Source organism: Aspergillus karnatakaensis, assembly GCF_047715665.1.
Source record: "Aspergillus karnatakaensis strain CBS 102800 unplaced genomic scaffold BJY04scaffold_33, whole genome shotgun sequence".
In the NCBI taxonomy this organism is placed as follows: Eukaryota; Fungi; Ascomycota; class Eurotiomycetes; order Eurotiales; family Aspergillaceae; genus Aspergillus; species Aspergillus karnatakaensis.
Window position 1 is genome coordinate 98,753 of NW_027395745.1, and position 25,168 is coordinate 123,920.

Consider the following 25,168-nt stretch of genomic DNA (forward strand, 5'->3'; position numbering starts at 1 on the left):
TGATGGCAATACTGTACTGAGCACTCCGTACACAGCCCCGCTCAGCCACCATCCCCAGAGTATAACCAACCAGGCGCCAGCCACGATTCGAGTTTAAGTAACTGGCAGCATCAAACACCGTCTCATTCTTACTTCCCTGTTTCGCTCAAGACTGTCATACAGGCCAGACTGTGATTTAACTGGCCTGATGCATCTGTGATGTATCGACGGCTCCACCGATACTAGGTAGTACCACTACCGAGGTAGGTGCTTCCCATGCTCGTTAAATCCAGTACTCCTAGGTAGTAGTAATTCCTGTCTGAAACTAAGACCATGAGATTGAGGCCGTTCAGCTGGGCCCTAGAGCTGGAGACAGGTCACAGTCTAATAAGTAACAAGCATTCGCCATCATATACCGGACAGTACCTAGAAGTCCCAGACTGAATGTGCTTGTCAAGCATTTAATCGAATGTCAAGTCATCTTGTATTCTGTTCCTGGCTGGAATGATACTACTACCTACAGCGTGTACCATGTTTTTCACCGGATGGAGCTGCTGACAGGGCCGAGAGGTGCAGAGCCGCCCGTAATTTTGTTACGGGAGTGTATTACGCCATGGGACTCCAGCCACTTCCTGCCTCGTTTCCTCGTGTTCGACTTCAACCTGCAACTCTGACCTCCATCCTGCACCAGCCCATCGCTCTTCTTTTCTTCCTTTACTTACGCGCCAGAGCTTGATTTGAGCCCGCCATAATCATCCATTACTGCTCCCGCACCTGTATCTTGCTCCAGTGCTATCCATCAACCTTCCATTTACCCCTTCTTTGCGCTTGACCATTACCTGCAAACTACCCGACACAGGCCCATCCTGCCTCGACCCAAACAGCCCGTTCCGGCCTCCAGGTCCTACCTGCGTACTATCGTTGCATCGGGTTTCAATCCATGCCTTTCAGCTCACCACCAGTTTCAACTGCTGTTTCTCTTGCGTCTTTCGGCCCCGTCAAGATACTGTAATTCTCCCTGTTTTTGGCTTGTACATTCCTGTTGTTCATCCGGCGAGCTTCCTGTCCTTGTCTAGGCACACATAGTTACCTTTCCCAACATCTCCCCCAAACTCCAGCCTCACACTCTTCCCCCCTCGGAATTGACCGCCCTTTTTGGCTCACAATCTAACAATCTAATGGCGATTCAGGGACGGAGAGTCGCAAAGCTGCCCTCTTGACCGCCGCTTGTCTCGACTTGTACCCTGCTCGGTAGCCTAGTCGAACATCCCGATCTCGCCGCGCACCTGCCCCGATCCTAGATCCCTTCTCATCCGATGGGTTGAACCTACAACACGCTCTGACCGAGTGGAGAGAAAAGCATCCCGATTCTCCTTGCAAGGCTGATTCGCTATTTTTACTCTTTCGCAAGACCTTGTCTCTTGGGCCCACCTGTCTGACCAGACGTTACGGAGGCTGAACTCCCCGTCAGCTTGCGCCACACTCGGATTTTGGTGAGCGCCCCACGCGACAGCGCCTCTCTGAAGCACTTCCTCCATTTCATGTCAACCCTCGACTCTTCCTCATCCAGTTCTTTTTCGTTGCATATCACCAATCTGTTGTCTTTGATAAGCTTATCCAGTCAATGTGCATCAACCTCGCACCCATAACTTCACACCGAGCCAAGAGACGGACCCCCATCCAGCTAACATGATTTCAGTTCTCGCAGCTCCTCCATATTTCCATCGATCTCATAAGAGTAGCGTGAAAGATCCGTTACATATGGCTGCATTGATGCCATCGAGCAACGAGCCCGTCTCCATCTCAAGTCCTGTGCCCGCATCGTCAAACCCGATAACCTCGAGCCCTTCGGAATCGATTGCCTTTTTGAAACAAACTCGGCCGGACTCGAACCTTACTTCTATCGCTAGCGCAGGGCTGAACGTTTCGCGATCCAAAGAGTCGTTGCCCACGATGTCGACAAGCGTTGTAGATTCTAGCTCCGCGGACCGACCGCTCGAGCCTATCAGAGAGGTCGAACAGAACAGCTCGCAGGTAGCACGAGAAGCTCTTGGTGCTAGCGAAAAACAACATCCAGGCTCGATCGGCGACTCATTGGCTCTGCATGCTGATCAAATGCAGGTGGACCATCACCCCATTACAGGAGAAGCAGCCGAGCCGGCCTTTCACCCCTCCGACAATGGTACATCCCTGATGAACAGCTCAACAGTAGCGAGTCCCGGGCCAATAGAAGACTCCATCTCCCAAGACGGCGAGCGTCCACGCCATCGTGATGACAGTGACTTACACCAAGACAACAGTAATAAGGCTTTCTCATACCCGATGCCTACAGGGGGGTTCAACGACCCACGGCGTGGTCTCAGCTTGCCCAGCTCAGGTCTCAACAAGGCCGGCCAGCGGTCTCCATCTGCCAAGAAGCATAAATGCCCCTACTGCCATACGGAGTTCACCAGGCACCACAATCTCAAAAGTCACTTGCTTACACATAGCCAAGAAAAGCCATTTGTCTGCACAACCTGTCACTCGCGTTTCCGGCGTCTCCATGATCTCAAACGGCATCAGAAGCTCCACACCGGCGAAAGACCCCATATATGCCCCAAGTGCGGACGACGATTTGCTCGCGGTGACGCCCTTGCGCGCCACAACAAGGGCCAGGGTGGCTGTGCCGGGCGCAGAGCGAGCATGGGAAGCTTTGCTGGCGAGGACGATTATGGCGACGCTACTGCTGGCGCAGAAGACGCTATGGATGGTCTTGTCTATGCTGAACCGGAACGTATGGACGAGGAAGATGAACGGCGATTCAATATGCCCAGTATCAAGAGGAACGACATACCCACCGATTCCATTCCCCGTTCGAACAGTGTGAGTAGTTATCAAGCGCGTCAAACGAACACATATCCTCCAATTGCCGCGAGCAGACCGTCGCCTGGAGGTCTTTTCCCCCCCCCACCAAGCCATGGCGGTTCTAGTGGCTCTCCTTCTCCCATATCACAGCCCGGCACCATAGCATTTCCTGCGACAGCCCAAACATCCGGCCCGTCAGTCTATGCGCCACCAAACATGACAGAAAGTCCGAAGCCACTATCGCCAAATGCCCTATCTTCTCATCAAATTGGCCACGGGCCAGACAACAACCTACAGCTTCATCATCGCGCTCACTCTCCCAGCATCTCCCACGCATTCTCCCAGCAGCCGTACAGTAGACCAGGCCTTCCACCACCCCAGCCTGGCGCACCCCAGCTTCCCCCGCCGCCGGGCCTAGGATCATCAGAGCCTCGCTTTTCCCTTCATTCGCAGAGCTCCGTGCAGCCGCCTGGGGCAGCAGCCAAACACACCCCGTCGCATAGCCATTCGAACAATCATGGTGGGCTTGGACCGCTTTCATCAAAATCGATTCCCGAAACCTCGCCGACTAACAATATACATCTTTCTCACGATGCCAGCCTACTCGACCAACAACGCGATCGAGAGGAGAAGCTCTGGGAGTATATTCGATCTGTACACGACGAGTTGAGCGGTCTCAGGTCGGAGGTAGCGGCACTTAGGGCGCAGGTGTCATCATCAAATGTGAACCCTTTGCCGACGCCTAATTCTGGTGTGACACAGGCTTCAATTGAGGCAGGCATACAACGGTGAAGCATCGATGAACTTTTGTCTTCTATATTACTACTCAACCGCCTTCTCTTGACTGGTGTCTAGGGAACTGGCCGTGACCTAATACGTTCTTAAATGCTTACTGTTTTACTTTGCGCCACGATATATCCTTCCTATATGTGTTCTTACCTTGTTGTTTTCTTGATGCCATCAATGACACAATGCTCCTCTGTTTCGCTGGGGTTGTCGTTTCTAGCTACAAACCTCTCCCTGAAATAACGTCTCATTTCGAAAGTGTAATATTCCCGACACTGGCAGTTGTGCAAGGTTTCCAGAGAGTTTCGTTTTCGTCACTACATGTTTGTGGATTGTGATATCACCTGCTTCTTGATGGTCCTTATCGTGCATTCGTAAAGTGGAGGGCTCTTTGTTGTTTTGTTGTTTCTAGCATGATACATGGTCGAATATACTACCTCCTACTACTTTCTGCATCAATTCATCTTTAAACTGTTGAGTTCGTAGAAGCTTGGCTGTCAGAGAGAGGTGGACCGTGGATTTTTTTGATTTTTTTTGGGATGTTGTATAGACCAAGGAGGGGCGGGGGACAGAAGCCTAGGTAGAATAGGTAGCATGGGGGGAGGACAATTCTGGATAGCTCTGGAAGAGAATGAATGTCAGTGATTGACGGGATCTGTACCGGGGAGAAAAGGGAGAAAAGACTCAGCCTGAAACTGGCTCTACAAAATCAAGAAATTATTGAATCAACTTGGCTGGACCCAGCGACGATTCCAGCTTTTTTCAACCTCTTTGCTGTTGGGCTGCTGCTCTCTGCTTCAATAATGACGTATCGATGAGTCCCGACACTTCAGAAGGAAAAATACCCAACACCGTACCTACGTACCTCTTTTGATCCCCTCCTTCGCTCCTCAACCGCCACTCACTCACGCTCAGTATTTATTTCTTCTGTACAGCTCATCAAAATTCCTATTCCTAAACCGGAGTACTCAGTCGTGCTTGCTACCTCCTCTCTCAGCCTTAATTCCCTTACCTTGGGTGCTCACCTACCTTCGCCCCACTCACCATGACGGTCTACATAGCTTCCTTGTAAACGCCCTATCCGCTAACTCCCACCGGCCTTGCTTGCTAATGCATTATTACTTAGGTTTCTCCCTTACACAGTCAGCTTCCGCCGTCCAGACTCCCCATCAGCTCCCCCGCCAGCGTCAATACCCAATACACAGACACCTGAATCCGTGGCAGCTGCACCGCCTTCTGCAGTTAGTCTGTTTGAGAGGCGCAACGAGACTAAACCTGGACTCACTCCGGGTGCAACCACGGACCATGAGAGAATCTTCACGACTGACATCGCGAAGACTAACAAGCATCAGTCGGAATACCCATTCCCTACTCCAGGTACCTACGACTATGAACAGTTAAGGGAAAGCGAGGCCCACTCACCCGCATGGGGCGTCAGAACGGCATTGAACCAGCCTAAACCCCAGTCGGCATTTTTGGCATCTCCCTCAATTCTTAGACATCAGGATCCGTTATCAGCAGATGCTCCTCCTGCAAAAGAGGCTCAACCGACTTCGCAGCCTCCAGCCAAGCACCTGCGGAAGCCTTCTTCCCGTGCTCATAATCGAAAACCTTCATTCTCGGAAAATGAATGGACTATCACAACGGCAGAACAAGGCAATGGGGGTCTGCGCAATGCCGTGCGCTCGGCGGCTGAGAGTGGACAGTTGGAAGACAAGGTGTGGGTTGGCACGCTGGGGATGCCGACTGATGCCTTGACCGATTTGACCAAGAGCGCAATTTCAGAGAAGCTGGAGGGGGAGTACGACTGTTTGACGGTTGATGTTAATGACAGTGACTTTGACGGACACTACACACATTTCTGCAAGACGATCCTCTGGCCGGTATTCCACTACCAGATTCCCGACAATCCAAAGAGCAAGGCGTACGAGGACCACTCGTGGGTCTACTATGTCAAGCTTAACCAAGTCTTTGCAGACCGTATTGCGCGGAATTGGAGGCGCGGCGATACCGTCTGGGTCCAAGACTACCATTTGCTTCTCGTCCCCGCAATGCTGCGGAAACTCCTTCCCGACGCTCAGATCGGATTCTTCCTTCATGTTGCCTTTCCATCCTCGGAGGTATTCCGCTGCCTCGCACCCCGCAAGGAACTTCTTGAGGGTATGCTTGGGGCAAATCTCGTCGGGTTTCAGACAGATGAATACTGCCGACACTTCCTCCAGACGTGCAGTCGAATTCTCAGCGTTGAAGCGACCAATGACGGTCTTCAGTTGGAGGATCGGTTCGTCAACGTGACCAAGTTCCCCATTGGTATCGATCCTTTGTCATGGGATAAGCGCCGCAAGGCAGCGGATGTCGAGCAGTGGATCAAGACGATCTCAGACCGCTACGCGGGCAAGAGACTTATTGTGGCCCGTGACAAGATTGACCAAGTGCGCGGTATTCGTCAGAAACTACTGAGTTACGAGCTCTTCCTCAACACCCACCCCGAGTGGCGTGAGAAGGTCGTCTTGATCCAGGTTGCAACAAGTACGACGGAACAGCCAGAGCTTGAAGCCATGATATCTGACATTGTCATGCGAATCAACTCCACACACTCGACGCTTGCGCATCAGCCCTTGGTTTTCCTGAAGCAAGACCTTGCATTCCCTCAGTACCTTGCTTTGATCTCTGTTGCCGACGGAATGATGATTACGAGTCTGCGTGAAGGCATGAATTTGACAAGCCACGAGTTTGTTTACTGCCAGGACGGAAAATACGGCTCCCAAAAGTACGGCTCATTGATCCTTAGTGAGTTCACCGGGAGCGCATCCGTATTCGGCAATCGTGCGCTCCTTGTCAACCCTTGGGACTACCACCAGTGCGCCGACGCTATTCACACTGCCCTTTCGCGCAGCGAAGAGGAGCGCCAGAGAGTATGGAAGCAGCTTCACCAATCAGTACTACAGAACTCTACCTCCAACTGGGTGAAATCTTTCAGCGAGACGCTAAGTCGTGTCTGGCACGAACAGTCCTCCCGGGAAATTATGGCTGTTCCTCGTCTTTCGATGAGCAAACTCGAAGAGAGGTACAAAAAATCAAACCGACGACTTATTATCTTAGACTACGAGGGTACCTTGGCATCTTGGGGATCCCCCAAGAGCATCATTGTTACCACACCTCAGCGGGCCATCACGACTCTGGCTGATCTGACGGAGGACCCCAAGAATGTGGTATACGTGATGAGCGCGCGTATGCCTGAAGAGCTGGAGAGGCTGTTCCGCCTGGTTTCAGGGCTAGGTTTGATTGCAGAGAACGGCTGCTTCGTTCGCGAGCCATATTCGGAGACGTGGTCGAAGTTGACGGACCAGACGCAGACCGATTCTTGGAAGCCTGCGGTGAAACAGATTCTTGAGTACTACCAGCAGCGCACGGAGGGCAGCTGGATTGAACAACGCCACTGCTCACTCGTTTTCCACTATGAAGTTGCTGAGGATCGTCCAGCGGCATGCCGGTTGGCCTCGGAGTGTGCAGATCACATCAATGATGCGTGCGCCAACCAAGGTGTGCACGCTGTCTTGGTTGACGGTGTCCTAGTCGTCGAGGTAACAAGCACGAACAAGGCCTCAGCAGCGGAACTAGCATGGAGGTCATGCCTCAAGGAAGCCGACGGTGCCGGTCGGCCAGACCTATTGTTGGCCATCGGCGACAGCCGTGATGACGAGCCTGTCTTCCGGTGGGCGAACAAATTAGAGAGTGCGCATGCGGTCGGCTACGCGATGACCGTTACACTGGGGTCGAGGAGCACGGAGGCGAGGGCTACCTTGACACAGGGAGTTGCAGGTATGTTAATGTTGCTGTCCTGATCTACGGCCGGATTAACTGCTAACATGATATATGCAGGAGTTTTGACTTGTCTAGAGAGACTGGCGAAGACGTCGACCGGTCAAGGCGTTTCAGCGTAAATAATGGCATGAGATAGATGTTCTTTCACGACGCACACAGATGGCCTGAGTATTAATAGCGTGTTTATGCAACGTGCTCCGAGCAATAATAATGAGACTGTAACCGAGTGACCCAACGCTCGGCAGCAGACGAGCCGAGGTCTGTCAACCCCCGATAGGAATAAAGGATAAAGTTGCTGCATGACCTTTTCCCATGAGAACACCACTCAACCATAACTCCATTTCTCGAAGTCAATTGTAGACCTACTATTTATCCTTTTTCCCCCCGACAATGACTGCCCCTCCTGCCCATGGCCCCGAATTCGAAGCGGCCGTTAATGTAACCCCTTCCGGCAACAACCTCTACTCCGCATTTCTCCAAGACGCCTTCTGCATCGGAACAGGTGCTGAATACCATTTCTCTTCTCCGCGCTCAACCATAATATTGATGAAAGAAAACAGTTCCTCATGGCGGCTACACGAGCGCGGTCCTCTACCGCCTCGCCCTCGTGCACTTCGCGTTCGCCCACCCGGATCTATACAAAGGCGAACCGGCGACCCCAATCTCAATGCACTTGACCTTCCTCCGACGCACGGCTTCAGGGCCCGCAACGCTACGAGTTAATGATACGAAACTCGGGAAGAGGACGAGCTCGCTACATGTTGAGCTCCTCCAGGCCAAGGACCCGAACAAGGCCGAGCAAGAAGGGGAAGAGGGGATGGAAGTGAAAGTCGCGGGCTACATCACTGTTAGCCCCGCAAGCGCGGAGGTGGGTGTTTCATCGAAGACGGATTGGGAGTTGTTTCCGAAAGTTGCACCGGGTTCAGAGGCTGGCGGGGAAGTTGATTTCATAAACCTAGCAGAGACAGGAAGAGACGGACACTGGGCGAAGCTTGATCCGCCGTTTAGCGAGTTTCGGCGGGCGACAACGCAAGTCGAGCTCTACAATATCGACCCTGTGGAGAAGAGAAACTTGCGACAGAATGGTATAGGTGACCAGTGGGCGCGACTCAGGCCTGAGGGAAAGGTGACGCGGTGGAGCAATGAGGGGGTTATCTTTCTGACGGATATGTTCCCCATGGCACTTGATGTGTTTGATGCGATCGCGTCCGGAGCGGATGCAGAGAGTGGTGGGAAGGGGCCGACAGCGAAGTACTGGTTTCCGACGGTGACGCTGAGTATCGATCTGAAGAAGAGGCTTCCCGAGAACGGGGAGGAGTGGTTGTACAGCCGAGTTGTGACCAAGGAGGTGTGCAATGGCCGGACGGATCTAGATGTCACGATATTGAATGCGAAGAAGGAGATTGTTGCGCTGAGCACGCAGATTGGGCTGGTGGTGAGTGCTAGTCGAAATATTGGGAAGCGAGCGCGGATTTAGACATAATAGATAGACTCTATATGTACAAATGTATAGTCTATATATTTTAGTAGGCGTTTGTGCAATCAATAGCCGTATCTACAAAATACTTTTCACGGGCACAGTCAACAGCCAAAACGCCATCGCATCAACCATAATCGCATTCTCTTGGACAACCTGTGCCCTGACCCAGACCTTTTTCCCTTGTTTCGCAAGCACCTTGACCCTCACTTCAATGCGCCCGGGCACCGACACAGGATTCTTATACCGAACATCCAATTGCGCTGTGAACATTTTCGACCGGATTCTGCTACCTGCAACAGCAGTACCGGCAGCAGTAGTGCCACCATGTGAGATAGTATAACCCTCCCCAGCCTCCGGCGCATAGAGGGTGACCCCCAAACTCATCGCCTCGTCGATAACCGTCGCAAGAACCCCGCCATGGGCCGTATCCGGGTGTCCGCAAATCCCAGGCTTAGCCAAGTTCAGAAGCATGACTAGATCGGCGCCGGGAACGGGAATAAGCTCGGCGACGGCTGTTGGGGACGGCCATTGAGGAGGCTGGGAGAGAAGCGGGGATTGGAGATTCTTCAGGCGGTAGGTGAGCACGGTCGGGATGGTGAGGGTGGTGGAGAGGGTTTGCGCGAAGAAACCGTCCTCGCCGGTGGCTGGTTTGGGGTGGCGGGAGTAGGTTGGAATTGAGACATAGTAGGAGTCTTTGCAGGTGAGAAGTTGATTGGTGGGCATTTGTTTTTGCTTTTCTTTGATTGCCCTGGTTTCTGACTTTCTGTAATTTCTGCTGGATTCTTGGGGGGGAGATTAAGGGTGCTTTAACCTGTTGAAGATGGTGGAGAAGCTTACCTCGGCTCGTAGAGCGAGATAAATATCGTAATACTATAGAGAGAACGAATGCACTAGCTAGTAGCTACGGAGGAGATAAACATTAATGATTAGATAGATACTAACTAGTATACTACTGTCTTCAGAAACCACTAGTAGCTAGCCACGAACGTGATTAGTGCAGTATACCCTAGAGGGATGGAATCCGCTGCTTCCCTGGAAATTGATTGAAAGAAACCTGTCAGACTATTTATTACTTGTTTACCCCTTGGTCGCCCTCATTCCCCCCATTTTCTTTTCCATAGCTTCACGCGTGCGACCTCCAATTCTTCTGCAGGCAGAATCGATTTCTCAGTTTTCTCTCTCTGATCTCATAATCTAATAATATTCGAGTTACTCACTCACGATGATCTTCGCTACCGCGATCTTCCTCTCGTTGGCCGCCTCCAGCCTTGCCCAATCGAACTGGACCATCCCAGCCGGCTTCGATCTGAACCAGGTCACCCCTCAAACTCGATGTAGGTATTTTCCACTCTTTTTAAAATATATGCCATTCTGTCCTAACAACAAATAGCATCATGGTGTCTTGGTCAGCGTAATTCGTGCCCCAAGATCTGCGGTGGCTCGGCCAGCGTCAACCGTTGCGAACCGGTATGATTTTCGCGACCCGAAATTTTCCCAGTCGCTAACTGTGTAGTCCACTCTTGAATTCACCTGCACCTGCTCCAATGGTACCGAGGCCAATGTGGCGCCTTACCAGGTCACCATCCCCTTCTATGTCTGCCAGGAGAACTACGGTCAGTGCATTGGACGTTCCAACACTCAGGACGGCGATGAGGAGTGCAAGGCCGGTCTCGCCGAGTGCGGTACCCTGAACGCCTCTGCTCCCGACACTGCCACCTCAACCACGAGTACCTCGACCACTCTGCCCACCGAGACTAGCTCCTCCGACAACGACAGCAACGACAGCAACGAGGAGAACCAGAACGAGAGTGAGCCAACAACTACCGATTCCAGCGAGGACCCTGAGCCGACTGACGGTGCCATGCGCCTGATGCAAAACTATGGATTGAGCGTGTTTGCGACCGTGGTGGTTGCTGCTTTTGCGATGCTGTAGGAGTGAGTGCTGGATAAGTAACTGAATTGTTGAGAAAGGAAAAGAATATTGGAGACTAGCATCATGATGATGATGATAATGAGCGTATACCAATAACAGCCTGCATGATACTAAGAGATCCTAAGTAGAAGTGAAGTAGTAGTAAAAGTACTGGATGATGTAGATCTTCGTGCATAGATAGCCTGCAAGCCTCAGTTGGCAGCAACGAGTGCCAAGACCTGATCCCACAGAAATTTCTCCACCGCCAAAATCAAATCATCTCAACCCAGACTCGACTTCTTTGACTTCCTCCTCCTCTCCCTTTTCCCATAATCACCCGCCATGCCCGCTCCTGCAACTACCCTCTTGATTGAGGGCTCTTTCTCCGAACTTGCCGAGGAATTTGCTGCCTACCTCGACGCCCTCACCCCCGACAGCACCACCGTCCAGACCGAGCTCGCCCCGCTGCTGCAGCCCCTCCGCGAGCAGGAACAGAATGATACCCAGATCGATCAGAGCAAGCGGGATGAAGTCTTGAAGAAGCTGGTCGGTGCGGCGACCGTCCTAAACACGGCGCCGGAGAAGGGTGCGCTTCGCTATCAGTTAGGAAACCCGGATGTACATACTGACGGAGACAGAAATCACACCCGCCTACAACCTCCTTATCCATCTCGTCCAGCAGGCCTCCGACCCTGACATGTTCCTATCCCGCATCTGCTCATATCTCTCTAAGCCCGTCGCCTCATCCCCCCATTTCGGCGCGTCCCTCTCTATTGCCATTCTGTCCACCATCTTCAACACTCTTGCTCCCACCGACTCTAGCCGATTCCATGTTCTCTTGGCCGTTGTCGCTGTTATCCGCCAGTCAGGCTCCTCCGCCGCTTTCGATGCTCTTAAGCCTCAATTGACCGCACAGCTGCCCAAATGGCGTTCCGCCTGGGAATTGGATGATGATGAGGCGCGCCGCCTGCACCTGGCCATTGCCGATGCCGCTCAGACTGCCGGCGATCTCGACTGGGCCCAGAGCCACGTTGTTGAGGCCCTCCAGACGATCCCCCCTGCTGAAGCATCCTCTCCCGCCGCCCGCGACCTCGCCGTACGTGCTCTGACATCGGCCCTCACCCACCCCGCTGTCTTCGACTTCACTCCTTTGACCGCTGCCGATGCCGTCCAGGCCCTGCGGTCCAGCGACGCTGCTCTCTTTGAGTTGCTCGAAATCTTCACTGCCGACACCCTCGACGCCTACGAGGACTTCATCTCCACCACTCCCGTTGCCAACATCCTACCCAACAACGCCTTGACCCCTCACGCCGACGCCCTGCAGACCAAGATCCGCCTTCTCACCCTGGCCTCGCTCGCCGCGGCCGCCACTACAACCACAGGCCCTAACGCCCGCTCCCTGTCATACGAGACGATTGCTTTATCCCTGCGTGTGCCGCAAGAGGAGGTCGAAAAGTGGGTTATTGACACCATCCGTGCCGGTCTCGTCGAGGGCAAGCTCTCGCAGCTTCGCTCCGAATTCCTCGTCCACCGCGCCACCTACCGCGTCTTTGGCGAGAAGCAGTGGGCTGAAGTGCAGGGCCGTCTGATGGTATGGCGCCGAAGTCTCGAGAACGTGCTTGGAGTCATTCGCAGTGAGCGGGAGCGATTTGTGCGGGAAGCTGCTGCCGCGGCACAGGTTCCTACAGAGGAGAAGACAGACAAAGGTAGCAAGGCTCTGCCTGAGCGCCGCCGTGCGCCTCAGGAGGTTACTGCGGAGTAGGCATGAAACAACACAACGCAAAAACTGATGAGATAAAATGTAATGACTATTCAAAGTTCATTGGTTCTAGATCTGAATAAACACGATTCGTAACTTCAATCCCTTCCAAGATCGGTTCTCTAGTCTACTCTGTACCAATATGTACGCCTACATTGAAATCACTTAATTACATACCCTCCAAATACTACAAAATAAGCAAGTCTAAAAAGAAGAAGGCCGGACGCCTCTCTTCTCAAACCCATCCTGAATCCGCTCATACACCTCCTCCACCGTCCCCGTCGCTTGCACCTTAATCACTTTATCCTGCTTCTCAAACTCATCCACGACAGGCATACTCGTCTCCACGAAAACCCTAAACCGCTTGCGAATCGACTCCGCATTATCATCGTCTCTACCACTGGTCTCACCCCTCTTCAAAAGCCTCTTTTCCATAACCTCCTCGCTACAGTCCAAAAACAGCGTAAACTCACTCGGGCAGACGGTCTCCTCAAAGAACACAGCCTGGTCGAGTTTACGTGGGAACCCGTCGATCAAGAACCGAGCCTTTTCGTTCTTCGCTTTGCCGGACGCGGCTTGTTCGGCGAGTGTATCGGCCATTGCGTTTGAGAGCAGCGCGACGGTGATTTCCATGGGCACGATTTGCCCATCGCGGATATACGACTTGATTAGTTCACCGTACTGGGAGCCGGGGCGGATTTGCTCGGCGCGAAGGAGGTCGCCGGCCGATAGATGGACGAAGCCATAATCGCGCACGAGGTTGGAAGATTGGGTTCCCTTGCCAGAGCCGGGCCCGCCGAGGAGGAAGACGACGGTTGTTTCGGCCGGGGAAAAGCGGGGAGTCTTTTGGTCCGATGCCATTTTGGAGAGGTTTGATAATTGTTGTGGATGTATATTGGTAAAGATTGAGAGTTTAGGTTGAGGATGTGGTGTGGCGGGGTAAAGAGTTACTGCGGGTTTGACCTTGCAGCTTGACGGGCGGCGGCGCGGGATCTAGCCAGTAGGACGTAAGAGGCGGTGCCAATGGCAATGATGGAGAGGAATGGGAGGATTTTGAAGTTGGAGCGGCTGTATTGGGTAGAGGATTGAGGAGGGTGAGGGTGAGGGTGAGGTTGAGAAGGGCGAGGGGAGGGAGAGGTGGAATAGGGGCGGCGGAGATGGTGGTGGATCGACATGAGAAATGCACGCGTGCGTGGTGAGGCAGAGGGACAAGAAAGGTAAAAAGAGAGGTGAAGCTTGCTGTGACAGGGCTGGAGAGCTTGGGAGCTGTGGATTTTACTACGGAGCACTACTACTAGTATTCAGGGTTGCCCGCTGTGGCTAGTGACTGTATTTCTGTTACAACGTTACAATACGTATCTATAAACACTGGTCTGTTCAAGTTGTCTATACTACTCACTCTCAAGGTGTATAATCTCTCACTCACATCAACTCATACCCTCTTACACTAAACTACCTATCCTATCAATCGATTCTGTTTTATCTTCAGGATAGGTTTCTTCTTCATCCCGCCTCATCTTCAGATTCAATTCTCATCATCATCATCTCTATACTCTCCAACTACATCCTCAAACTCTCCACAATGGATCTCCCTCCCGAGATACGCAACCAGATTTACAGCTATCTTTTTTCTCCTCTTCGAGTCCTAATCACCCGTTACTTCTCGCACGAACCCCGTCCTCACTACGAACTCAAACACCAGCAAATCCCACCTCGCAAGCCCCAAAGCCAAATGTTGGGCTGCCTCATGCACCATGGAAGTCCACACAAGCACGCAGCCCAGCTTTCCATCCCATTTGTGTCTAAAAAGTCATACGTCGAGACAATCTGCCTCCTCTACGAGTGCACCCAATTCGTCTTCTCTTCGCCCAAGTGCGTTGCACTATTCCTCAAAAACGCACCGAAACAAGCTCAAGCCGTCATCCAACACATTGAACTCAAACATATGATGTACAACGAGCCAACCCTCACCGCGTTCCGCGACTTCAAGTTCAGAGGAGACAGGAATTGGTACTCGCTGTGCGAACGGGTCGTTAACAACTTCTCAGCTTTGAAAGTCGTCCACATCGACGTGAGTGTCCACGATGCGCCTATTTCTCTCGAACTTGGCGAAGCGTGGTCCCTGCCTATTCTGGCTTTTCAAAAAGCAAAAGGCAAAGCCGAGAAGAAGGAGAAGGAGAACGGGGTGGGAGCGCTGGATTTCGCGAGGGTGAGACTTAGGACCAAGCAGTTTCCAAAGGAGGTTGTGCGCAAGGCCCAAAGGCAACTTGAGGAAAAGTTGATGGATCCGATTGTGTTGCAGATGCGTGAGGATGAGAGGTTGGCCAGGCAGTTGGCTGGTGGGAATCCGAAGGCGATCAGAGTTCTGACGCTCGTTTTCACTTAGTCCGGAGGAGGTTCGATTAGAAACACGGCATGAAGAACCTGACATTAACATGGCACATGAATTCTTTCGGAGTTGAGTCGTTGGGAATTCGCGAAGCACAGTCGTACAGTTTTTCAATTTTATGGTTTTTTGCTCTCTTCGAACAGCAGGTCATGCTAGTACATGAAACCTCAAACACGGAGCCGTCTATTCGCGGAAGGTGGTATGTACATAAGTCATAATACGGAAATGAAGTTGGACAAACTGACTAGCTAGATGCCATCGGTTGCCTTTCTGCCTCATCCGACGGAACCTCATGATACGATCTCGTCCGACGTCTTCGAAGGTAGTAATAGACGCCTGCCAAAACACCAGCCAGCGAACAGGCCATCAAAATGAAGATCAAAAGACCGCCCACGCCCCGGACCATCTCATACGCCTGAGCAACCGCTTTGGCTGCTTCTTCTGGATTAAGGTGAGACTCCCCTGTATTTCCCATATCCATTTCCATTTCCCCCATATCCCCTTCCTCTTCTTCATGCGCTGGTTCTGGAGCCGCTGGGTCCACCGGGTTAGGGTTGGTTTCGCTCTTGAACCCGACGAGTTGCCAGTTGTCTGGGATTTTTGTTCGGTGGACATCTGACTTGCTGAGATGGTTACCGTTTTTGTCCAGTGCCTCAACGGAGACCCAATCAAAATACCCCTTTGTGATGTACATCGTCTCGAAATCGGTCTTTTCAGTGTGTCCAACAAGTATCGGTGCGGACTCCTCTGAAGTCCGCGCATAGAAGTTCCATGACGCGACTTCAGTAGCACCGTTCCAGCTTACATAGTAGATAGTGGTCAAATCTGTCTCGTCCGTGCCGTACACGGAGGCGACTACGTCTGGTGGTGTCTTTGGCCGGCCAACAAAGGGAAATTTGTATGATCGGTACGAAGAAAGTCGTGTCGAGACGAACTTTGCTTCCATTAGAAGATTTCCCTCTGGATCATGCTCACTATGGTAGCCGCGTTCACTCCAACCAACAAAGGTATTGCCGTTGGGTAGTGTCTGTACGTTTCCGCGTAACCGAGTCAAGGCTCCGTCTGGTCGATTGATGCGCTTGACTACGCGAGCTGTCATCGGAGAGGAGGTAGTATCGAGCTGCACATATAGAGCGGACGAGACGTCCTCCTCGGCCTCTAATTCGTCCGACGCGTTGTTCAGAAAGGAAATGAGATGGTGCGTCGCGTTTGATTTTACAAATCGCGCATGATGTTGCTTAGAGAATTTGAAGTCCATGTCAAAGTCATTGAGTTTCCCGCCTAGCCGCCAAGCAATTTCGCCTTCTTTGGAAATATAGTAGAGCGTGCTTGCGAATCGTGCAGATAGGAGATAATCTCCGACTGAGTTCTTGTCGACAGAGTTCACATGGATATAATCCCAGCCCGGTCGGTCAGAGGCAGGTGTATCGGGGTAGATCTTCACTGATTCATTAACCAGAACATTGTTGAAAGAGCTCCATTCAAACAGAACCTCGCTGGTTGTGGTATCGAGCTCCAGCAGGCCGCCAGCAATAATCCAGCTGTGGTCGTCGGGGCGTCCCAGCGCGGCTAGGTCGGTATACTCGGACTTGTAGAGACAAGCAAGTGCAGACTTTCCGCCGTCGAGAATGTTGAACTCGTGCATGTTAAAGGCGCTAAGGTCGTTGACAACACCCACTTTGGACTCCTGCTCATAATTCTGGTTTAAAACATATCCATACCCCTTGTCCGTACCATCATCATGGTACTGGTGCTGCAAGATAAATGAAACATGCGGATCGTCATTGATGTTGTCGGCAGCTTTGAAATCGAAAACACCACGATTATCAAACTGGGTGGACCCGGTCCAGATGAGAATCTATACGATTGTCAGTCCGAGCTTACGCTTCACGGTGTAGGCACATACTCCATCTTGATCATATATGTGGGGTCCTACTTGATACGGCATCCATTGCTTGGTAGGTTCTTCGGGTTCGATAACTCCGTACGGCGCAACGAACCAGTACCCCGGAGCTACGGCGTCTCTGTTGGTGTAGGAGACGTCGAACTTCAAAGCCCGCACTTTTGGTAGCTGCAGACGTTAGTAAGGGGAACATCGCGATGGCTGCAGCTCGTACCGTGACAAAGGACATTAAATCATCATCGTCCCCAGCGTTCCCAAAGGCGCGGCCGAAGGCAAGCGACAGCAAGATCGAGGTGAACAGCATTTTGAAAGAGCGGCTAGGAAGCGACCTTCTTGGTAGATATAGATTCGAAACTCGAAAAGACCACTCAAGACGGCCAGCTCATCAAGTGTGGTCCGCCCAGAATCAGCTCTATACCGAGGGTCGATAGAAGACAAGAAAACGACGACTCTCGGCAGTTCGTCAGGAGTGAACCACGGCTGCCAGTTGTAAAGAATATCGAAGATGTCAAAAAAAGGAGAAATGGCTAGGATTCCCGAGTCAGCGCTCGCCGCTCGCAAGCCTGGCGAGGAGGCAATCTCGGCAAGCAAAGAGAGCCAGTGACAACGCAAGCGCTGATATGGAAGCTGACGATCCAATGGGGCGGGCCCTCTTGGCAACATCCTCGGTGGAGCATCATCGCTGCCAGACATCAAAAGAACTGACAGCGGGGACTGCAGGTGCTATTTAGTACACGTTGACCAAGTCAGGGGTAAAGCTCGAGCATACACGTACGGAGTACATAGTACATAGCATGATCTGAGTGTGTTTGGCGAGTCCGTTTGTTGAAAGCAAGCCAGCCACAAGATCTGCGAAACTATGACCCCGTCGGCCTCGTACGTAGGAGGCCTCGTGGAGGTGTCCACACTCGTGCCAGCCATCGTGAAAATTTGCGGAGCGTGTCGGATTGCTTTGGTCAGCAGATAGATCAAACGTCCAGCTGTTTCAGCTCTTGTTGAATGTTGAAGGAAGACAGGGGCTGTTGAGCTGGAGCAGACTCGAGAATGGGATATTATTCGAGATGGCCAGATTGCGACATCGCAGCCTCACATGGCGAAGTGATCCACTCCGCAACCATATCTCGATCAAGCTCAATCCTAGCGTCGCTGGCTGTCATTCTGTGTCATTCCGTTTTATTCTGCCATCATATACAGGTTGTTTATATATTTCCTTATATTTTATTCCAGCGCGGGCTACGCAGCGTAGCTGGCAATCGCGGGTTCCTCCAAAACCTTCGGGGAAAACGCGAGGATTTCCGCAAGCGCAACCAACAAAAGCCCTTCTGTCCCCAGCAATTCATCCACTCCAAGTTGAGGCGCAATCAAATTCCCGCAGACCTTCTCCAAGTCGATCCGCGAAATGTTCCCAGGTCCATCATGGCGAAGGGCATCCACGGCAAGAGCCCAAGACAAGGGATTGTACAACATCCCTTCGTGCGTGTACACACCCCCAGCAGGCCGTGAGTCACAAAGTGTCTGTACGTGGTTGTTGGTTACCCCAACTCCCCGAGCATCTTCTAAGATCGCCGAGGCGTTCTCACCACTCATCGGCTGCACAATCTCGTCGAAGGTAGAATAGAGCGTGGTTGTCGGCACATATGCGGAGCCTCCCCCGTCGGCTCTGCGGACGCTGATGAACTCCTTCTCCCACCTCTGCTGGAAGATCGAGGGCATGCAGAACACAGCAAAAAGCAGAGGGCAGACCGAGTCCGCTATCACTGTTCCTCGATAATCCGGACTGACGGCGACATAGTCGTCAACCACATCTCGAGTTGATGGCCAGTATTTGAACGCCCATTGAGTGTTCAAGTTGCCCTGTGACCAGGCAATGACAGAAACATTGGACTTGGCCACTGCGGATATGTAGTTGATCGCATACGCGACGTACTCCGCAGTGATTTGAGCATCCGCCAAAGAAGAGCCCGGGATGTTGATCCAAACAACATCAGCTTCAGGCATGGCACTTGCCAGCTTGCCGAAGCTGAAATAGTAAGTTAAACCCGCAGGAATTCCAGTCGCTAGAACTAAAATCACCGGCTTCTTTCCATCTTTCCCGTATTTAAATGACTCTGGGATATAGATTGCTGCCCTGAGTTTGTCCTCGCTGACGGAATAAGGCGCATCTTCCTCCTTCCTGTACGGGTAAATGCTGGTGTCTGTCAACCCGGGGTTCTTGTTGTCGAGTTTGTTTGGTTGCAGGTCGAGATATCCATTCAAAAGGTTCAAAATATCCCCTGGGATCACACCAGATACCGAGAGGCTGACTGCAGCGTCAAGAGGACTGGCCGCTCCGCCAACGGTGACTTAGATAGCATTATATGCATCCTGCACAGATTGGGTCGCGCCCTGATTTCCATGCGTGATTCCTTCAACCAACAAAGCGACAGTGTCGGATATACTGCCATCGTCGATGCCTGGGTCCCCTACCACCCCCGCCAGGATGGAAGCAAGATCATGATGCTCGCGCTGAGCTTTAACAGAATCAATTGGGCTGGCTGATCCAAAGATGGCGCTGGCCAATGCAACTCCTAGCAGTTCAACGATCCTCATATTTGCTCCCAGAGTTGACCCAGAGGATTGAGGGCAAGGCAATACCAAAGCTCAACAGTCAATATTATGGGTGGAATACTGATACGGGGAAAAGCCAGTATCCGAGCCGTCATGGAGCATGGATAATAAGCAATCCATAGAATGATATCGCCTGGAGATACAGAGTCATGAGTGGACAATCTGAGAGGTTGCAGAGGGATTTGCCAGAATCTGCATAAGACTATCCATTTTTGAAGAAGATTATCACTGACCCAAGCCATTCGGTGCCTGATGCCTTGAATTTGGTAGCCATTTCCAAGGTCGTTGGTGGATGCCCTTTTTCAAACCGCGGGACTTGTGGATACTTTTCTAACTTTCTACGGCGCGAACCAGTCAATCCAGTCTCTAACAGTTCAAGGTTCTGCCAAGCACCCTCCAACAGGCTATCGCTGCATCGCACCATTTGTACTTGATATTAGGTGCGTATGAAGATCGAGAGCTGGACAACTACCAAGGTTGGGATGAGCGGGCGACGTTGCCGTGAGATGCTGAGTACGTAGTATACTGCATAGTATACCTAAGAACTTCACCCCGCGCTCTAAATCTGCATGCTGCGAGCTCATAGCACTTGACACCATTCATTTGAAAAAAGATATATGCATATTGATGTACGTAGAATCCAGGCTCCGTCAACATCCAACCCTATTCCTCCGGCTGCGTTCTCTCCAACGTCCCCGGGTTATGCGCGACTCTGTGGCCGTGTTGATCTTTGAAAATAACCTACAGGTGCATTGCCTCAGCGATTTACTGGACGAATGATTCAACGGCCTGGTCTTTTGTGTTCATACCTTGAGAGGATTCTTCACAGCTTCCTGCTCAGCTCCTGCCTCGTGGGTGACTATTGTGTCGACCTGATGTCGTATCATCAGTACGGCTTACGGGCAGGCGATTGAAGGTCAAACCAGGTAGCACTAAAAGACGAACGTACATTTCCTCGATGAGAACCGCCACGAATCTTGGTGTAGATATAGTCTCCGTCTTTGATATCCTGGCCGTTCTTGTCTTGAACTTTCGAGGCTGTCATTTTAAGCTCTTTTTATTTCTGATGCTTGGTTGATTGTCGAGAATGTAGGTACATGTATATTTAAAGAGCATCGCGAGGTTACCGTACCTGGTAGGTACTAGGTACTATAGGTATATATGAAGGCTATGATGTCACCAACTCGCCACAATTCAATGCACTCAATTTCGCAAAGTACCTAGGTAGTACTTGATATTCAAACAAAAAGATACTTCCTACTCGGGATGAACACCTCAGTTTTGGCATGGCGAGATGAAGCTGAAAGCGCCATAGCCTTGCCCAGATCCAAAGCAAATATCAGACGTCGGGATCCCTAGCATCTACACCGATGCGTAGTATACTCCCAAGAATTGATAGGGAGGGGTTTCTTGTACTACGTTTCTGTAACAGCAGCAAAGCGCAGTCAGAAGTCAATATCTAATGCAGCTTTAGTAACCCGTAATCGTCGCCACGAGACTGGCCTCATGGTTTTGCCACGGATGCATATCAAGAGCTGCATGGCGCATAGAATTTCCCGAGAACACCATCGACGGGTAAATCTGTTGATCTATGTCGCTCTGATGGGTGATAGATCACACACTGTGCAAGGCGTGTGCAACTCAGAGCGAGGTGAATCTCCGCCTCCGGATGCTACAGTTGAGTCGCGTGGTTATATCGTCCCAGACGCCAAGGATTTCGGAATGAAGGAGTTGGAGGCCGAGGAGCTGGGTGAGGGGTAGATAGATAGACCGTGGCAGGCTGCAGGTTGCATGTCGCTAGCTACTCCGCAATATACAGCCACTAGAAGGAATGATGATGCTGGTAGGATGGGGAATGAGGAATCTGGGAATCTTGGATAGGATAAAATGGAATGATTGCAGGTAAAAATAGAGTGAAGCAATCATCCAAAAGGCTGGGCGGTGGGCGGTCAGTGTAACAGTTCCCGCCATTGTGATTAGACTGACTACCACCGTTGCACCCACCACCACCGTCACATATCGCCTCATCATTCCTGGATCCCATCAAGTTATCAAAACATAAGAATAGGGAGCAGTAATACTATACTCCTAAAACTCCAACTGCACTATCCACCTCGCCTGAAAACCGCGTGCAATGGATGAGGAACCATGTCTGCCTCTGTCCTACCAGGACTCCCCAAGAAAGCCAAGTTTAACAGTTAATTTATTCGGCTGAGGCTGACACGCGAGATCTGCGGAAATTGGCTTACCGAACACGACCAAAACCGTATTTTTGCCCCTTCATTGCTGAGCAGATCGTGGGTGGACGACGGACGTCCTCCGTGTGTGACGGACATGTAATTTATCAATGCAACTCTGACTATCCATGACTCCATCAGGCAAAAAGCCCACTTGCTTGCGAATTGAGCCTCGAACAATCATGAACATCTCCGTGGGTAACTGGGTATGGGCTACGTACTAGTCGATTAGACCTCGGCGTTATGTCGGAGATACAGTGTAAGTAGAGTCGTAGACTCGTAGCGCATATGTGTCATGGTCAACTCCGGGCTAGCATCCTGAGTCCGTGACTGACAGAAGACTGGAACTTGGAAGAGACTGCGAGTCACTTATGATTTTATCAGACTAGTTTCCTGTTCAAGGAAAAGCATATCAAACCTTTCTAATGGAAGGATCCATTTCTAGGCAAGTGAGGTCGCAGTGTCACGCTGGCTCCACAGTACTAAATGAAGAGTGGTAATTACCATACACAAACAGCCCGATGTCGCCTGCCTGAAGCAGAGAGCGGGCTCACTGATCACTGATCAGGTACTACTACTACTACTGGTAACTGATCGAGAATGAAGGGTCGGATTCTTTTTTGATTCCTGCCTCTCCATATTATTCTCCCCTGAGTCCGACCCTGCTCTTATCCCGCTGATATCACGTTTTCAACGGTACAGAGGGATGCACTCGCGTTGATCCATGCCACTGGTCTCAGCAACAAATTACCACACTTAAAACACTAGGCCAAACACGCCTGGCCGGGGGGAGGGTTGTTCGGATTCAACCTTAGAATACTAGGTACTGCTCTCTACTAATTAATACTACGCCTCCCTGCTACCACGCCGAACTGCATCCACTTCAGCCACTATCAGATCTTGCCTCTGCCCTCTAAAGCCCTTGCTCAGCAATACACACACGCACGCACGCTCGCTGCCAGCCAGCCCAACCCAACTGTCACGACTCACCTACTGTTTCAGCCTGTCTGCCATCTGGACTCTACACAGTTGACACTCTGCAGTCTGCATAGCAAGACCTCCACTCCGTCTTTTCAAGTTCCCACTACCTTGCCTTCACGGAGTCCCACTGCCGTGCCGACTTTTGTTTCTCTTGGTGGTGGTGTTACCTCGAGTCTCAGACATACGTTACTACTTTAAAAGTCCACGATCCGATAACGATCTCTCTCCATCTGATCATCCCGCAATTCCTGCTTGTCGTCTTGTGCATATCCAGCGCCCTTATGTTATCTCGTTAAGTTCTCATGGCTTGCTAAATCATTCGATGCGCCCCGATAAGCTTATATCAACCTTGCTTTGACCATCGACTGCTCTCTGCTTAACCACCCTTGATCGGCCCTTTCTTGAGTCCCATTGGGAAATTGTCCGGCCAGCGATCTTCCCGATCATGTCCAGTCCTCTATCAAAAGTCCTGCATAGGATGCAGACTCTCTTCTCAAACATTGTTGCTGCATTGGAGACCATGCTGCTGTTTCCATCTCTGTTTCGTGATCCCTCACGCCGGGGGCGGCGGTCCTCTCATACAACCTTCTGGCGGCGACGAGCTCTCAATGCCTTTGCGGATGAGATTGATCGCCTCTTCTTGAAGCCCCTGACACTAAATAACATGATCACAATGTCAGAAAGAATGCGCGAGCAGTTCAGAACTGGACTGGAGTCCAGCCGGGTCTGCATGCTGCCCTCATATAACCATGCCCTGCCCTCTGGGCTGGAGGAAGGAACATTTCTCGCTCTCGACATCGGCGGTTCAACGATGCGAGTGGCGTTGATTGAACTTCGTGGTCAAGGGGTGATGGAAGTCCTCCGCGTGTCTTCATCTCAAATTGATGAAGAGGTGAAGCTACTGGAGGGGTCTTCATTCTTTGACTGGATGGCAGGCAACATTGAATCAATGCTGCGCGAGGTGGGCACAAATTATGGACGTGAAGACGCTCCTCTGTCTATGGGTCTGTCGTGGTCTTTTCCGATAGAACAGACTTCGGCAAGCAGCGGATTGGTGATTCACATGGGTAAAGGTTTTATGTGCTCTATGGGTACTGTCGGGCAGGAACTGGGGGCTCTCATCGTCCATTCATGTCAGAAGCGGAATCTGAATGTCCGCGTGGATGCAATCGTCAATGACAGTTCTGCTGCGCTGCTTTCCCGAGCATACGTCGATCCTGCAACTCGCATGTCTCTCATTCTTGGAACTGGAACGAATGTGGCTATCCATTTTCCTGTCCACGCCATCGGACTCTCCAAGTTTGGCACCCGGCCGCCCGGCTGGTTCGACTACGCCAAACACGTTATCATCAATAGCGAAATGAGTATGTTTGGCGGCGGAGTCTTGCCGATGACGCGATGGGATGAGATTATCAACCGCACCCACCTCAGACCCGACTACCAGCCGTTGGAGTACATGGCAACGGGTCGTTATCTTGGCGAAATCGTTAGGCTCATTATCGTCGAGGCCGTCGAGGTGGCACACCTTTTTGGGGGAGAACTACCTCACTCTATGCGCAACGCCTATTCCTTCGATACAAGTATCGTTGCCTTTATCGAGGCTGACACGTCACCATTCCTTTCATCTTCCGCCGCTCTTCTCCAGAAAGAACATACCTTCAATACACCGCCATCCCCGGATGACTTGCAATTCCTCCTGCGCGTGTGTCAGACAGTCTCCAAGCGAGCAGCTGGTTACCTTGCCACCGCAATCCACAGCATGTGGTGCCTACGCAACGAATCCGAGTATGCCGACTCCTACTCAGCATCAGCAGGCAAAGAGCCTCGCCAGGTCACCGTGACAGAGAGTGAAAGCAAGCCTGAATGCCTATCGATCGCGTGTGACGGCAGTGTCATCAACAAATATCCTGGCTTCAGGGACCGCTGCCAGTCCTACCTCAATCAGCTCACACAGGAGACCAGCAAGAGCTCGCAGACATCTGATGAAGAGCCTTGCATCCGTCTCGAGCCTGCCCCTGAAAGCGCCATCTTTGGTGCTGCAGTTGCAGTTGCAGTCGCCGTGGCTGACAAGAAGGCTGAGCAGACGATTCTTTGATTACGAGTCTCTAAGTTGCGGTGAATGAAGGGTCATTTTGCATTGGAAGGTGTTCTAGCCGGGGTGGTGTCGGTTATGAGGTTTATTTCTATCATTGTACGCATTCAATTCAGTCATTTTTCAGTTTGCGAGAGGTGTCCATGGCTATTCTTGTGCTTGCATACACGACACAATTCGGAGCATTGATTTTTACCCGACAGGAATAGAGGATAGCACTAGGTGTACATAATGATAATTCATAGCAAGAACTTTATTCCACGAACAACTCTAGTATCCATTGTGTTCAAGGGTGTCGCATTCGACTATCGACAGATAATATTGTTCACTCCACCGAACTATTCCCGGCAAAGATCCTGTAGCAGTTCCAACAT

At 51.5% G+C, this 25,168-nt stretch overlaps 12 protein-coding genes across 12 annotated transcripts; 7 read left to right on the forward strand and 5 right to left on the reverse strand.

The window, feature by feature from the left end:
• Nucleotides 1–1,668: 1,668 nt before the first annotated feature.
• On the forward strand, nt 1,669–3,615 carry BJY04DRAFT_208303 (C2H2 zinc finger protein; the record flags this gene model as incomplete). The annotated part of the gene is made up of 1 exon (XM_073713972.1): nt 1,669–3,615. The coding sequence occupies one exon, from the start codon at nt 1,669–1,671 to the stop codon at nt 3,613–3,615; it is 1,947 nt and encodes a 648-aa protein (XP_073569831.1).
• Nucleotides 3,616–4,541: 926 nt separating this feature from the next.
• Nucleotides 4,542–7,741, forward strand: BJY04DRAFT_84902 (putative alpha,alpha-trehalose phosphate synthase subunit TPS3). Its single transcript, XM_073721176.1, has 3 exons — nt 4,542–4,677; nt 4,736–7,431; nt 7,492–7,741. The coding sequence occupies exons 1-3, from the start codon at nt 4,655–4,657 to the stop codon at nt 7,551–7,553; spliced, it is 2,781 nt and encodes a 926-aa protein (XP_073569832.1). The 5' UTR covers nt 4,542–4,654; the 3' UTR covers nt 7,554–7,741.
• Nucleotides 7,696–8,915, forward strand: BJY04DRAFT_192222 (thioesterase family protein). Its single transcript, XM_073711749.1, has 2 exons — nt 7,696–7,936; nt 7,995–8,915. Exons 1-2 carry the CDS (start codon nt 7,825–7,827, stop codon nt 8,909–8,911), a joined length of 1,029 nt encoding a protein of 342 aa, XP_073569833.1. The 5' UTR covers nt 7,696–7,824; the 3' UTR covers nt 8,912–8,915.
• A 1-nt stretch (nt 8,916) lies between these two features.
• BJY04DRAFT_192224 (PaaI family thioesterase) lies at nt 8,917–9,797 on the reverse strand. The gene has a single exon (XM_073711750.1). The coding sequence runs from the start codon at nt 9,635–9,637 to the stop codon at nt 8,990–8,992; it is 648 nt and encodes a 215-aa protein (XP_073569834.1). The 5' UTR covers nt 9,638–9,797; the 3' UTR covers nt 8,917–8,989.
• A 209-nt stretch (nt 9,798–10,006) lies between these two features.
• On the forward strand, nt 10,007–10,957 carry BJY04DRAFT_192225 (uncharacterized protein). Its single transcript, XM_073711751.1, has 3 exons — nt 10,007–10,248; nt 10,305–10,381; nt 10,428–10,957. The coding sequence occupies exons 1-3, from the start codon at nt 10,137–10,139 to the stop codon at nt 10,845–10,847; spliced, it is 609 nt and encodes a 202-aa protein (XP_073569835.1). The 5' UTR covers nt 10,007–10,136; the 3' UTR covers nt 10,848–10,957.
• A 162-nt stretch (nt 10,958–11,119) lies between these two features.
• BJY04DRAFT_192227 (PCI domain protein) lies at nt 11,120–12,649 on the forward strand. Its single transcript, XM_073711752.1, has 2 exons — nt 11,120–11,412; nt 11,465–12,649. The coding sequence occupies exons 1-2, from the start codon at nt 11,169–11,171 to the stop codon at nt 12,586–12,588; spliced, it is 1,368 nt and encodes a 455-aa protein (XP_073569836.1). The 5' UTR covers nt 11,120–11,168; the 3' UTR covers nt 12,589–12,649.
• A 2-nt stretch (nt 12,650–12,651) lies between these two features.
• Nucleotides 12,652–13,802, reverse strand: ura6 (uridylate kinase ura6). The gene has a single exon (XM_073711753.1). It carries the CDS (start codon nt 13,444–13,446, stop codon nt 12,790–12,792), a length of 657 nt encoding a protein of 218 aa, XP_073569837.1. The 5' UTR covers nt 13,447–13,802; the 3' UTR covers nt 12,652–12,789.
• Nucleotides 13,803–13,997: 195 nt separating this feature from the next.
• Nucleotides 13,998–15,134, forward strand: BJY04DRAFT_84969 (uncharacterized protein). Its single transcript, XM_073721177.1, has one exon. The coding sequence runs from the start codon at nt 14,168–14,170 to the stop codon at nt 14,969–14,971; it is 804 nt and encodes a 267-aa protein (XP_073569838.1). The 5' UTR covers nt 13,998–14,167; the 3' UTR covers nt 14,972–15,134.
• On the reverse strand, nt 15,095–17,911 carry BJY04DRAFT_84975 (uncharacterized protein). The gene is made up of 4 exons (XM_073721178.1): nt 17,653–17,911; nt 17,092–17,591; nt 16,881–17,045; nt 15,095–16,832 (listed from the first exon to the last, which is right to left on the reverse strand). The coding sequence occupies exons 2-4, from the start codon at nt 17,179–17,181 to the stop codon at nt 15,219–15,221; spliced, it is 1,869 nt and encodes a 622-aa protein (XP_073569839.1). The 5' UTR covers nt 17,182–17,591; nt 17,653–17,911; the 3' UTR covers nt 15,095–15,218.
• A 199-nt stretch (nt 17,912–18,110) lies between these two features.
• On the reverse strand, nt 18,111–19,466 carry BJY04DRAFT_219559 (putative lipase; the record flags this gene model as incomplete). Its single annotated transcript, XM_073716606.1, has 2 exons — nt 18,111–19,219; nt 19,316–19,466. 2 exons carry the CDS (start codon nt 19,464–19,466, stop codon nt 18,111–18,113), a joined length of 1,260 nt encoding a protein of 419 aa, XP_073569840.1.
• A 681-nt stretch (nt 19,467–20,147) lies between these two features.
• Nucleotides 20,148–20,529, reverse strand: BJY04DRAFT_219560 (DUF2945 domain-containing protein; the record flags this gene model as incomplete). The annotated part of the gene is made up of 3 exons (XM_073716607.1): nt 20,148–20,225; nt 20,294–20,356; nt 20,434–20,529. The coding sequence occupies 3 exons, from the start codon at nt 20,527–20,529 to the stop codon at nt 20,148–20,150; spliced, it is 237 nt and encodes a 78-aa protein (XP_073569841.1).
• Nucleotides 20,530–22,854: 2,325 nt separating this feature from the next.
• BJY04DRAFT_192241 (putative hexokinase) lies at nt 22,855–25,072 on the forward strand. Its single transcript, XM_073711754.1, has one exon. It carries the CDS (start codon nt 23,148–23,150, stop codon nt 24,795–24,797), a length of 1,650 nt encoding a protein of 549 aa, XP_073569842.1. The 5' UTR covers nt 22,855–23,147; the 3' UTR covers nt 24,798–25,072.
• Nucleotides 25,073–25,168: the final 96 nt, after the last annotated feature.

Excerpts from the sequence above, each read along its gene's own strand:
- BJY04DRAFT_84902 (XM_073721176.1), top strand. The coding sequence starts at position 4,655 with ATGACGGTCTACATAGCTTCCTT. Across the intron at positions 4,678-4,735 it reads ACGGTCTACATAGCTTCCTT|GTTTCTCCCTTACACAGTCA; the intron begins GTAAACGCCCTA and ends ATTATTACTTAG. Across the intron at positions 7,432-7,491 it reads CTTGACACAGGGAGTTGCAG|GAGTTTTGACTTGTCTAGAG; the intron begins GTATGTTAATGT and ends TGATATATGCAG.
- BJY04DRAFT_192222 (XM_073711749.1), top strand. The coding sequence starts at position 7,825 with ATGACTGCCCCTCCTGCCCATGGCCCCGAATTCGAAGCGGCCGTTAAT. Across the intron at positions 7,937-7,994 it reads CGCCTTCTGCATCGGAACAG|TTCCTCATGGCGGCTACACG; the intron begins GTGCTGAATACC and ends GAAAGAAAACAG.
- BJY04DRAFT_192224 (XM_073711750.1), bottom strand. The coding sequence starts at position 9,637 with ATGCCCACCAATCAACTTCTCACCTGCAAAGACTCCTACTATGTCTCA.
- BJY04DRAFT_192225 (XM_073711751.1), top strand. The coding sequence starts at position 10,137 with ATGATCTTCGCTACCGCGATCTTCCTCTCGTTGGCCGCCTCCAGCCTT. Across the intron at positions 10,249-10,304 it reads GGTCACCCCTCAAACTCGAT|CATCATGGTGTCTTGGTCAG; the intron begins GTAGGTATTTTC and ends AACAACAAATAG. Across the intron at positions 10,382-10,427 it reads GCGTCAACCGTTGCGAACCG|TCCACTCTTGAATTCACCTG; the intron begins GTATGATTTTCG and ends CTAACTGTGTAG.
- BJY04DRAFT_192227 (XM_073711752.1), top strand. The coding sequence starts at position 11,169 with ATGCCCGCTCCTGCAACTACCCTCTTGATTGAGGGCTCTTTCTCCGAA. Across the intron at positions 11,413-11,464 it reads AAACACGGCGCCGGAGAAGG|AAATCACACCCGCCTACAAC; the intron begins GTGCGCTTCGCT and ends TGACGGAGACAG.
- ura6 (XM_073711753.1), bottom strand. The coding sequence starts at position 13,446 with ATGGCATCGGACCAAAAGACTCCCCGCTTTTCCCCGGCCGAAACAACC.
- BJY04DRAFT_84969 (XM_073721177.1), top strand. The coding sequence starts at position 14,168 with ATGGATCTCCCTCCCGAGATACGCAACCAGATTTACAGCTATCTTTTT.
- BJY04DRAFT_84975 (XM_073721178.1), bottom strand. The coding sequence starts at position 17,181 with ATGCTGTTCACCTCGATCTTGCTGTCGCTTGCCTTCGGCCGCGCCTTT. Across the intron at positions 17,046-17,091 it reads ATTTAATGTCCTTTGTCACG|CTACCAAAAGTGCGGGCTTT; the intron begins GTACGAGCTGCA and ends TAACGTCTGCAG. Across the intron at positions 16,833-16,880 it reads ACATATATGATCAAGATGGA|ATTCTCATCTGGACCGGGTC; the intron begins GTATGTGCCTAC and ends ACAATCGTATAG.
- BJY04DRAFT_192241 (XM_073711754.1), top strand. The coding sequence starts at position 23,148 with ATGTCCAGTCCTCTATCAAAAGTCCTGCATAGGATGCAGACTCTCTTC.